Source organism: Dermacentor albipictus, unplaced genomic scaffold, assembly GCF_038994185.2.
Source record: "Dermacentor albipictus isolate Rhodes 1998 colony unplaced genomic scaffold, USDA_Dalb.pri_finalv2 scaffold_21, whole genome shotgun sequence".
NCBI lineage: Eukaryota > Metazoa > Arthropoda > Arachnida > Ixodida > Ixodidae > Dermacentor > Dermacentor albipictus.
Window position 1 is genome coordinate 4,361,081 of NW_027225575.1, and position 12,988 is coordinate 4,374,068.

Consider the following 12,988-nt stretch of genomic DNA (forward strand, 5'->3'; position numbering starts at 1 on the left):
CATACTACTGACAGTTCTCACATCTGCGTACAGACAAAACAGGCACTCAGGAAGTCTTCATTCTTAACAGAGGGCAGCATATATACATTCAAATCACTGGTGAAAAATGTTAGAGCCAACTTTATGTACTCTACAAGCTGTGGGGCCTCCGCATTCCAGATCCCATACACAACCTTCTCATCAACCACATAGAATGCAAACAGGAAATGGGTAGCCCGCATGAAAGCTTGCCCAGTTTCACTTTGGTGCTGTGTACCCCACATGCAATGTGCAAGGAAGTGACATGTTGGATCAGATTCTTGGGAAGCATGGGTGAATGAAGTTTGTGGCATAACATAATGAGCATTTAGGTGCATGACAATTGAGCCATGTATGAAAAAAGTTCAATACAAAATTTGAATTTTACTTTTCAGAGTGGACAGATGTGCAAATTTAGGCCAAAGATTAGCCAATCACAGTTGTCAGGTGGCTCACATGTGGCCATGACAAGTCAACAGTTACAAACCTTCAGGCATATTGTTGGCTCATTGAACATACAAAGAAAGCAAGCAGTGGCTCTGGCTAATTCCTCTCCATTCTACGCATGATGAACACTCAGTCATGAGGACATCAGAGAAAGGTGGTGCACAAGAATGCAAAGAATGAACTCATTGGTAGTCCTGGTTCGCAGTCCAGGACAGGTCATTTGCAATGAGCAGAATGCCATGAAAAAAAAAAATACCAATTTGCGTAATTTTTCCTCTACTTTGCATCAGTGCAAGTGCGGCATGACTCTCGCTACTCCTCTTGCGATGCTGCAATTGCAACATTAGCTTAACTCTCAGAAGAGATTCAACAGTATTCCAACATATCCGATTCCTATTGTATGAAGTGTTTTTCAGTAAAACTCGCTGTGCACCCAATATACCCACTCTCTTCCTCCCCACTCTAAGGTCTGCAGACTTGTATGCAGCGTGTGTAACTCATCTGATAGCTTTGAACAAGTAGCAATGCACTTGTTGGTTCGTAAAAGCAGCAGCCTTGTTCTGAGTGACTGCAGTGGCACACTGCTTTATAGGCTCTTCTTAGCTTGTGCTGCAAACGCTTCAACAGGCCTACAACACATTGTAGCTCATGTACGAGTTTCAATGCACTCAGGCACACAATCAGGCACTAAGACATTGGCTTATTAAATTACAAACTAACCATATGCAGTTCATCAGGAACAAGCTGCAGCGGTAAGAAATAAATTTTTCTTTTCTCACATCTGTTTAAGCTGAATGTAAAAAAAGAAAAGATCAGTAAAACGGTTCTACGAACTTTAGGCTCACAAGGTTAGAGCACAACACAGTTACTTATTCTTTTTACAGTACATGTAATCAGACAGAATGCCAGTAACAACTTTTCAGCTATCTTGAACAGTGCTGATACACACATTAAATATCAGATCCTGTAAAGTACTGGTAAATATTAATTTGTTCTGCAAGTGTACAAAATGAGAAATGGCTTGACCACAACTGAATCTGCTATTATAGCATATTGCAATGCTGCAGCATGCAAATGTTATTCCACATTATAGATGGGAGAAAATGTATTTAATTGTTTCTTATTCTAACTAAACGGTTTGGGTACCGATAGAAAATAAACATCCATTACCAGTTTATGTAATGCCCAAATAGTGACAATCATAGGTACGTTTTTTCCTATTCAGCTTGGTTACATTTCAGGTCCTAGAATATACTGGCAAGAAAATATCTATGACCAGCCTATGGTGCAAAGGACTGATCATTCGAGAATCGCTTATGCCTTGCAAACCTGCCCTGGCAGCACAGGGAGAGTAATTGGTTGTGATACAGCTCCTACCAAGCTGCAACTCAAAGTAGGAATAGGACAGAAAATGTGGTATGCTAGTGAACAAAGCAGTGACCCCACTTTAAATATAACCTTCAAGCAGAAGTTAATTATGAAGTGCCCTAGGTCCACATGCTGCTCTGCAGTTACAAACACTGAGCTACTTCTGTTAAGTGTGCCACTGATACAATTAACCCCTAGGTATACAGGTATACTTAGATCCTCATGCACCTGTTGCAACTAGCACTGTAGAAAATAATTTACACATTGTTGCCTTTCAAGGACTAACGTAGTTCCTAGTCTTCCCTTCCACAAAGCACAAACTTGAAGGCTAGGAAGGCTGCCCCAGCCTACTCACATGTGGTGTTTGTATGTTTTGAACATCTAATGTGGCACAGTTTTCATTATACTGTTGCAAGTGTCCTGTTGTACACAGCTGTTCCACTATATGCAAATAAATAACTATGCCATAAGTCTACTTGTTGTACTTCAGTACTTTCAGAACAAATGCAGTTTGTGGTCTGCCTGGTTCAAGCACGAAGAAATGGTTAGTAAGGACATGCGAGTAATAACACACATGGCACCTGATACACATACTGACAAACCGCTTGCCCAATCGGCTACACATTTGACCTGATCCACAGTTCTAGTCTGTTTGAATTCCTTCTGAAGTCGATGCTCTGACATGGATGTGTCTAACACACAAACATGAACACGCACACAAGTATGCAGCAGATAAGTACCTGCAGCTACCACAGAAAAGAAATCAAAAGTTTCCCCAGGATCCTACAAGGCAAAAATGCCTTTTTTATGAACACTTACTGCTAAAGTCAAGCATACTTGTAACAATGTTTGCTAGGTACGAGGGTTTGCAACAAGTGGACTTAACAAAATCAGGCAAAAGTTATGACAAAAATTTGTCTCGAAAAAACAAATGAGCAATGTGACCTTTTTGCTATGCTGATCAGGATGCCACAGTTTCTATATGATCACAATCACAAAAATGCTTGATGATTGCTTCAGGGCCATGAGATAGGCAATTGTGACTTAAGAAGAAGCTTTAGCTCAGGGGCCCTATCTAAATACATGGGAAAGGAGGAATAATTTTTTTCGGCAATCAGTGCACCAAATTTGATTGTGTTTGTGGCATTTAAAGGAGAAAGTTAATATTTTGTGACTGATGGCGGCACATTTTTGGTTTAGGTCATCATTTTTTAAATGAAAATTGGCAAGGGTTGCAAATGTTCAGAAAACAAAACTATCAGTTTTACAACTCTGTAACTCGGCAATGAAAAACAATATCACAATTCTGCAAATTGCAATTAATAGTACATCTAAAGCAGAGAAAATTGATTGTACTATACATGGCTCTAAAGTAAGCCATTAATATGTGAGTAGGACTTTTGCAAAACTCCAGTAAACAATGTAACATTCATGCAAGGTACAAATTGACATATCAAATCTCTCTCTCTACTCTGGATATTCTAACAGATGCAGTTCACAGAACTGCGATATCTGTTCTTGGTGCAGAGCTATGAAATTGGGAACTTCATGCTTCTATTTATGTCAAACTTACCAATTTCTGAAACGTTATGTTAAAGGATTCAGGCCCAAAAGCAAAGTTCTGTTTCCAACAGTCACTAGAATTTACCTTTCTCTCTTAAGTGCAACAAATTTAATTAAAATCGCCCCAGGGGATTATTTCAGAAAAGCATTTCTGCATTTTACATGTATTTGAATACGCGGAATCGGAGTCAGGCCAGAGCTAAAGCTTCCTCTTAAACTCAGTAACAGCGTTGAAATTTCAATGAAGCAGAATTCGACGACAAACTGCAGCCTTTGTGTGCCTACAGAGTAGTAATTCAAAGTGGCATTCTACATTAAAGGCCAACTGTAACAAAATTTGACTTTGGCAAAGTTGGGAACAAACAAGCAATAGTTATTTACTACTCAAGCTACCTTAGCAAAGCTGCAGGGTTGGTAATTACCTAATTTTCTTTAGCAGCCTTTAAATGGCACCAAAGCAGACAACGCATGCACTTGGTGGATAGCAGACATAAAAATCCCAGAATGCTGGGGGCGGCACCTAATCTTGGAGGTCATATCAAGGATTTGTGTGTTTCACGTCATGTATCGCTTCTGGCGGGTGGTAATAGAGGTTTCTTTCCAGTTTCAGTATAAAAAATTTTAACTTTTGCGAATCTTTTGATACACATCCACTTATGTAAAATTTTTCACAGAGGAGGCTCTTCCACATCTACACCATCTGAAACTACACTTTCGTGGCTGCTGGCCTTCATGACCACCAATATTTTTCACAAATGATTATGAGGGGCCTGACATAGAATGTAGCATGCTGGTGCTGCACCCTCCGCACCACAAAACTAAAGGTATTTGACAGTCATGGTAGCATTATTCTGAAACATCTCGGGTTGCAGAGTCATGATGCAGAAGGTGGTCACGTGGGAGCAGGGCATCGCAACATTTTGACATTTGCTCTGACCTGCTCGGTCGTCAGTTGTGCTGCTACATTGGGCCACACAAACACATTTTTTTGCAGTGGGTCTTCCTTTTCTTTAGGATTAAATCTCGGGAATTTTTAAAAACTTCTCAACGGTTATCAAAAACTGACCTCAATGTATCAACTATGATTTAACAAAACTTGTTGCTGAGCTAGTTCGTTCGTGACTTAAAAACAAAGGTTACAACCCTAAGCAGACAAGGACGAAGCGAGACACAAATGCCCGGATATGTTGTTTGTGTCTCACTTTGTCCTTGTCTGCTTAGCACGGTAACCTTTATTCTTATTAACTATGCTTTAACTTCAATCACTGCACAAGGTCCTGTAGACCAGGTTGGTACAATCCCTTACATTTATCAAAGTTGAGTAATATATCACAAATAGAGGGTGAAGTTGATGCAAACATCAGCTGTGTTTCGCTTGCTAATGCTTACCAGATAGAATGGACTGTGGCCCTTGGAAAAAATTTGCAGTGAGGCCACTAGTAGCATGATTCAAGTGCTTTTAGCAATGTTGCAATGCAGTAACTTGCATATTGCAGCACAACTTTGTAGTTAAACTTCTAGTCAAGCTATGCTTTATTTCAACTAACCTATCGCTCCCTTGGTACTAAGACCCAGCATGAAGCTAGACCAAAGTGAGCAGTATTTCAAATTAATGACAGATGCTTTAAGTGACAGGCATATCAAACGACTTAAACTTTATGTCATTAGACTCTTAACAGATAATAGAGTGGCTTGTATGCTGCACCAATGTTCCTGGCAACTGACATGCAACTCTTTTAAACCTTTAGCATTTGCATTTTATAACGCATACACATACCCCAACTCCATGAATTCACGACACTATAAGTGAAACAATCATTCACAAGTTAAATAAACAGACTGACTGATTTGAATAAGCATTAACAGTCACTGCTTGAAAAGTCATTTCTATAGGAACAAAGCTATTTCCCAATGCCAGGTGACGGAGCCAACAACAGCAGAGCTTGGCACTTGGTTTGTCGGCCCCGATGGCCAGATTCGCAGATTGAATGTGTGCCTTCTGCTGTGTGTTTGTTGGTGTCGCATGGGATAAGTTCGAAGGTATGCTATTGAAAGGTCCAGGACGAAAGGTGTACATAGATTCACGAGCACACTAACAGAGTGCGATACATTGTCACGCATTATCAAACATGAATGCAGTGAATCGCAGGCTGTAATGGCAGAAGTGTTAAATATGGCAACTCCTGATATGCTGAGGATGAAGCTAACAAAACCCACAACATTTACGCGGTTGCCACTTTCTACTAAAACTGACCCTTGGTTCTCACACCACGTTTTGGAAAAGCAAGAGTGGAATTTGAGGCAATTTGACATATTTGGCCCAACTAGTCGCAAATCTTCGGCTCTGGCACAGCAGTCCCACCCCTAAACAATAAAAAAAAATGAAATTATGGGGTTTTACATGCCAAAACCCTGATTTGATTTTGAGGCATGTTGTAGTGGGCGACTCCAGAATAATTTGGACTACCTGGGGTTCTTTAACGTGAACCTAATCTAAGTACACAGGTGTTTTCGCAATGCGGACACTGTGGCTGGGATTTCATCCCGCGACCTCGTGCTTCGCAGCCCAACACCATAGCCACTAAGCAACCACGGTGGGTGCGATTAACTTCATTTCATTGGGAATTGCCAGACATTACAAAGAATACTGCCCATACAAAAATGGATAGGCAACATCAGTTCTGATAACATACAAGTTCACCTCTGAATTCCCATATCATCACTGTCCACCGGTAGAGCTTGAATATTGGCCCATAGTTCACAAACAAAGGTGGCACCTCATGCTTCACATCTGTATTTACAACTTTCTCCTTGCACCAGGACAAGTGCTCGTGTTCTCAGTAGACTGCAACCACTTTGCAGAGACAACAGCATGACAACTGCATAGTGCTCTTACAGATGTGAAATGGTTCTGCAACAGCTATAGTCTGTGCTGTATCATTCCACATGTCATGATGTATGACATGTGGAATGACATATAGGGCACACTACATTGCACAACATACACACTCAGGCACACTGAAAACTGATCACAGTATCTCATCGGGACTAGTTTCTTGCAGGAAACTTAAAAACACCTTCATAGTGTGGGACTCGCAGGTGCTGCTTGTCCATAGTTCAAGACAAGCTTGTAGCTCAAGGCATGATTTACGACAAGTGAGCATTAGGGCCATGAAATGGAATGCCAAGTGGCTGCATGAGCAAACTAAGTGAGCGATGTCCTTCTGTACATTCCATGCAGGTCATCCTGGCAATCTTAATGGCTGAATTTTGAACAAGAAGCATTCAGCATTTATAACATTTTGACAAATATGGTGTAAATATGCAAAATTTAGCACCCATAACAACACATGACATGCAGAGCTCATGCACTCGGTTGCGAATGCAAATTGTAGACAGTTTTAAGGGTAAGTATTAGTATGAAATAATCTCATAGCAAACACTTTTTGAAACATGTAGCAGTTCGTCCAAAGTGAGCTTAAGCGTACAAGGTTAAGAAATGCTTGGAGAAAATTCAGACTGGATCTGCTCAAAGCAACATCCTCAGTGGTGCCATAAGGAGCTGTCTGAAGCTCCCGCTCTATGGTAATGATTGAGATTTTTATTAACACTAGTTTTTACCGTGTTCAGCTTGTTCAAAAAGTGTGCAAAAAGCAGTAATGAATGAGTTCAGCTAATTATGTAACTACCTACAAATGAAAAATCATCATAAAGAAGGTGAGATGGTGATAAAAGACGGTGAACATAAGCGACAGTGGAACATAAGTAACCAGGTCAAAAGCTATTTCAGTCAATGGACCTTGATAAAGATAGGCATCAGAAGCATGGTGATGAAAGTAATGTGTACCTTAAGAAGGAAGCTACTAATGAAACTTATCCCATACTGAGTTACTTCCAAATGAACTCAATTTTTTCTTTGTGCAAATAATGAAACAAAATTAAACAAAAATAGCAAGTATTGCTTTATTGGTACTGCTCTTGACATTAACAACAGTAGCCTGGCAGAAGAAAGCGCGCATGAAATTACAAGCTTAATAGTGAGACCAGCCAGTATACACAGAAAAGTGCAACACCATTTTATACTGAAATCAACAGGTTCAGGCAAAGGCTTCCTAGAGATGCAACCATACATCTTAGATTTCTTTTTATACTCATTAAAAGGAAGAAAGGACATCTAAGGCATATTTACTGCAATAATAATGTGATATGAAGGTGACAATGAATAGGCATCTCTACACATGGCTCAGAAATTTTTGTGCCTAGGTAGCATTTAAAAAGCCATAACGCGCTACACTTGGCACTCAGATATTGTAGTATTTCTTGTACTCTGGGTCAGTTGGCCTTAGAATAACCTTATCTCTCAGGTTTATGACCCAGCCTGGTTGAAGCCCATAGAAAACCTGACGTGGGTCCTTTCGCTCTTTCAACATCTCATGATCGGGATCTCTCTCCAAGTCTGGCAGCTCGTAGCCATACTTCTGCGCCAGGAGAAACCGGTGCTTGGCCACGTCCTGTGGATCAGCCAGGTAGCCACGAAATTCTGGGTCGCTGTAATAACGAATGGCATCCTCTGGTGGCAGTTGGCGCTTTGGGATGGGGCGACCTTCTTTGAAGAACTTTTCAGGATTCATGAGGGCAGTGACACTTTGTATGTCGAAGTAGGCTGTGGTGATGGTGCCTCCGTTGCGCTCAATGGCAGCAATTACAGGCTCTCTGGCATGCTGAACCTCAATGTTCACCTGCACAGAAACAAAGAGCAATGTGTGAAAGCTGGAGCATAGTCATGATTGCACCTTGGCCTGCAAAAGAGCAAGAGCTTAACTGACACAGTCCTGGAACGACATTCTGGTGGCATATGTCACAGGACTGGTAGGGGTCATTAACATTCAGTAAGTCATAAAGTGCACATCTAAACATGTGGAAAAACAAAGTAGATAATCTAAGTGCAACTTTTTAGATAAAAACACTGCTTTGTTCTCACTTAGCAGATTTGAAGGTTGATGAAGATGATACCACAATGCGTGCCAAGGGACAACAGTGAGACATAGCTGATCAAGAAATGAACGAAACGGCAAGCAACCAAATTGCTGCACTGTAACCTATCATTACAGCACAGTGCATGCAATTGTATTAGGGGGGGGAAAAAAAAAAGAAGGAAACTAGCCTGTGCAGGTTTAGTCAGCCTTACCTAATGTAAACATATTCAGGTAATTGTACAGCTAAAAGAAAAGATAAAGAATATCTGGCACTCTGAGGCCATCAGTGAAAAAGTTGGGTTGATAGAAAATACTTAAACAAGGAGGCACTGTCAGTTACGCCAATCCATACTCCAAGTTTTACGAGTGCTTCTCTTACAAATTTGAACATGCCACCAATATAAATTTAATGTTTCATAAGACCATGCATGTTTACAAAAATGCAGTGAACTTCAAGGTATCATTACCACTCAGATTGTGTTAAGCAGATGATTAAAGTCAAAGAGGCCAAACTTATAGGTGAACTCAGAACAAAAGAGCAGCAACAACTTCACTTGATCACATACACAAAATCTCCAAATTAATCAAGAACTGCAGAATAAAAGCTCCCTAGAAAAACAGAATGTAGCAAAGAAAAAAACAAGAAAAAAAAACGATGGCTGATTAAGGGTTCACAGGCACACTGTAAATGGAAACAAAGTAACTTCAGGAAGTGTGATTACTCTTTTATGCTGATGACAGATGTTCAACAACTTCTTTTAATGCTATGGTGAGAGTCACACTTTCTGACGGCTGCATGAGCAAGGCATATTCAGCACGAAATAAGTACACCTAGTGGTGGATGCTTGCCTCAGAGCCTTGGTTGTGAGCTGTAGAGTGATAGTGCGTGTATAAGAATTAGAACAGCATATTTGACTTGCGATTCAAGGGGGCTTTCAACAACCATATAAGGTCAAGGAAAGCATTAGGAAAAATAACTTTTTTGAATGAACTGCATAATCATTTTTCTACGAGGTTTAAACTTGCAATACACGTCACATTTGTAGTAAAAGAAAAGGGGGGTAAGGTGGAAGGGAAGACGGCCTGCTACCAGTGGGAGCAGTACCCACAACTTTCACATTACACATGTGGTGTGCTCTGTCAACAAAGATAAGGTGTCAAGTGTTCCTCCATTCACTTTTTTGCACATGTATCGATAACTTAACCCCAAGAATATTAGCCAGCACCATTCATGATCATGGAAGCAGAACTGGAACCTTAATTGAACTGCGGGTGGTGGTGGTGGTGGTGAAAAACTTTTGTTGATGAGAAGGCCAAAAGTAAAAAGAAATTAAAAAGCAGCGTTGTGGGTGGCCTTCAGGCTGCCGGTTGTGGCGTCCAGGCCTAGTCACGACGTCCTCCGCCCAGTTCACCCGCCGGAGCTGGATATCCGGCTCGGTGTTGGAGAAAGCAGCCTCCCACTGCTGCGGACTGGTTAGGCGCCAAGAGGCGGGGGGCAAGTGTGCCGGGCAGGAGAATAGGACGTGAGCGTAATCGGCACGGGAGCCGTCACATAAGCGGCAAGCCGGCGAGGCCGTCCCGGGGTGGAAGAGGGCAAGACGTGCGGGAGTAAGCTGGTAGGGGGGTGCCATGTAGTGCACGATCTTAAAAGCAGACAACTGGTTAATAAGCCCTCATACACTGTGTGAAGTGTGCCCCTCAGTTCCCACGGTTCTTCTTGCACAAGGGCTATTCAAGGGCTTTGAGGATGCTAATGATGAAATGCGAGGAGGGTGAAGCAGAATTACTCAATATTACCAATATTCTTTAGTCGGAATTCTTCCTCTGCAGTGATTACTCCGTCTACTTCTCTGGCTCCTCTTCTCAAAAACTATTTGGTATGGTTTGGTCCAATTTAGTTTGCCTCAGTCTGCATGAAAGCTAACCATATCGCTTCATAGATCGCTAACAATGGAGATGTGGTTTAATCTTTTCAACGAGGCAATCAACCTCTACGGTCAAAGTGGCCATCTCAGTAACAAAACAAAATACAAGACACACAGTCACCCATGTGTGGCCCATCAAATATTATTTAAAAAAAAAAACAAGAAAGGGTATTTAAACAAAGAATTAATGGGCACTGTGAGCTACATGTAGCCTTATTTCTAGGACCCGTATAAAGGGTCCTCAAAACTATTTTTCTTGTACCTCGGAGCCCAGACATAGTACCTCAAAAGCTTCCTCAGAAGACTTTTATGCCAGTACACCATACTAAAAGAGCTACAAGTGGTTAAACATTACCCCCCTATAAAACTGTGTCATTCCTCCGATACAATTATTTCATGCAGACATGGTGACATCCCACTTCCTTGGGCACAACATTTGCATTGACACGAGAGTTGTCTACTTCTACAGGTGATATGAACGGAATGAGTTCCCATTCCCACCTCTCTTTCTGCTTTCTGACACAACTTCTTGGTTCGATTAAAATATCTAAATTTACTTAACCCCTTAATTGCCATGACAAATTCCCCCCAAAATTTTAGAAGTTTGGAATCGCTTCACGACCTGAATATTATGTGCCGATTTTTTATAAATATTATGCAAAATTTCTGGCAATTTTCCCCGAAAATTGCCATAATTTCATGAGTAAGTGCCCCCATCAGCACCAAAGGATGCTCGTTGTGATGAGTTATATCATGGGCAGTGAAGGAATTAAAGAAGTCAGTTTTGGTCATAATATTACAAGCCAACACATTGGCAATCAAAATTTTAATTTGAGAGCCTGACGAACCATTCTATGACACAAAGATGAGAATGGTAGCAAGTTCGGTGAGTTGGTATCGGTTCATTTCAGAAAAGGCACACAGAACTAGGTGTCGAGATGTCACTCTGCTGCAAAAGCACTGCAACAGTTTGAAACCTTTTGCTGGCTTCAATCTTGCATTGCATTGCAATGAGTACAAGTGTACTCCGAAGTTGTCAGAGATGGATTTATTTGGCATAAACATAACAGCAACCAGGGAAAATCACTGATGCCTATCATATACAATGAGTAGGTAGCTTTGGTGTCCACCGTGCCTCTGAAGTTTTGCATGAAAGTCAATATAAGCTGTTACTCATGTGAAGTGTGAATGGGCTTTAGTCATATTTTTTTAGATTATTATCCATTTCCTAAGGGAGGAGGAGTTGATGTACAGGTCTTCCATGATACAGAGACGTATCCTTAAAAAAGTAACAGTAGTGAACGGTATGCTGAGCATCCCACAAATGTGTAATGACCAACAATGCCTTCCTCCCTGTGTTCTACAAGCATTCGTAACTGCTCGCACGTTTGTGGTGCGTTTCAAAGCATACTTGTGCAAGCACTACATATATTGTTAGGCAATGTTATGACAATCATGACTTTTTTCAATGTTATTATAAATATTTTCTGTTTTAGTATCTGCGTCATTGTTTTGTAATCTGCTTTGCATCTTAGGCTATATTTGATTAGTTACACAATCAACTATGTAATGCGTTCGTTTGATAACAGTCTAATGCTGCCAAGACAGGCCCCTGTGCACTCTCAAACTGTTTGTAACTGCTTTTAGCGTAGGTGAAGCCCAACAATTTCGTTGAAAATGAAACGGGACATGAAAAAAACAGCAATAAAGTCTGCAATACGTAGGGTGTGGGGGGGGGGGGGGTGTACTATTATGTAAGTGCCTACCTAGTGGACATGTTCATTTCGTCTGCTCTGATGTTACGACTGGCTGGGCTGGGGTACATGTCAGCACGAGGCAGGTGCCCTCAGCCAATCAGCACTTCTGCAGTAAACGAAATTCATATGTCCAACATGTCTATTGGACACTTACAGCACACCCCCACCCCTCCACTGCCAGCTTTTCCGTGGTCCTGAAGACCGTACTGAAAAACGACGAAAAAAATTGCGGTGGTAGAATGCCTGTTTTGAACTACTGAGAATGCGGTCCGCTTACTTTGGCTTTGAAATCATCCATGCCTTCGGAAGTCAAGTGGACGCCGAAGTGGCGGTCGCGGGGGTCCAAGAAATACAGCTTCGTGTTGCACAGGGCAGCGAGGTCTATGGGCCGCGTAATATCGACGCGTCCGAGATCGATAAAGAGCTGCAGCTGCTTCAGAGACAACGGAGGGTACTGACGGCGAAGGAAATGCTTTTCGTTGTAGTTTTCCATAGGGATCTTCAGATAAAACGGCGTTTGACCTCCTTCGAAGCCTAGGCGGGGCCAGCTCATGTGGTGTTTTGCACCATCTTTCTTCCAGAATGGGCGCTGCCGCGGCCCTCTTGTCAGCATACTCTTGGTTACATAGTTGCTGCCAGGCGTGTCACGAAGATTAGATATTTTCACACGAGGCAGATACCGCAGAACTTGCAGCGCTTTCTCTGTTGTCGACATGATTTCCGAAATGCACGTTACCGCATGGTTATAACCTCTGACCGGTCTGGTACAGCGCTAAGCGGCTACTGGCCTGTCTTGGATTCCGTCACGAACATGGTAAAAGCGCAAAATGACGGCAGCACAAGATAGAGAAATACACAAAACCGGCGCTATTTTTGAGCTACTTTTACCATAACGAACTCGCTTAATTTGCAATAGAGTGCAAAACTTAACAAC

General features: G+C 41.6%; 1 protein-coding gene across 1 annotated transcript; it reads right to left on the reverse strand.

Annotated features, from left to right (window-relative positions):
• Positions 1 to 7,334: 7,334 nt before the first annotated feature.
• Positions 7,335 to 12,855, reverse strand: mRpL15 (mitochondrial ribosomal protein L15). Its single transcript, XM_065452397.1, has 2 exons — positions 12,332 to 12,855; positions 7,335 to 8,135 (listed from the first exon to the last, which is right to left on the reverse strand). The coding sequence occupies exons 1-2, from the start codon at positions 12,767 to 12,769 to the stop codon at positions 7,698 to 7,700; spliced, it is 876 nt and encodes a 291-aa protein (XP_065308469.1). The 5' UTR covers positions 12,770 to 12,855; the 3' UTR covers positions 7,335 to 7,697.
• Between the last annotated feature and the right edge of the window lie 133 nt (positions 12,856 to 12,988).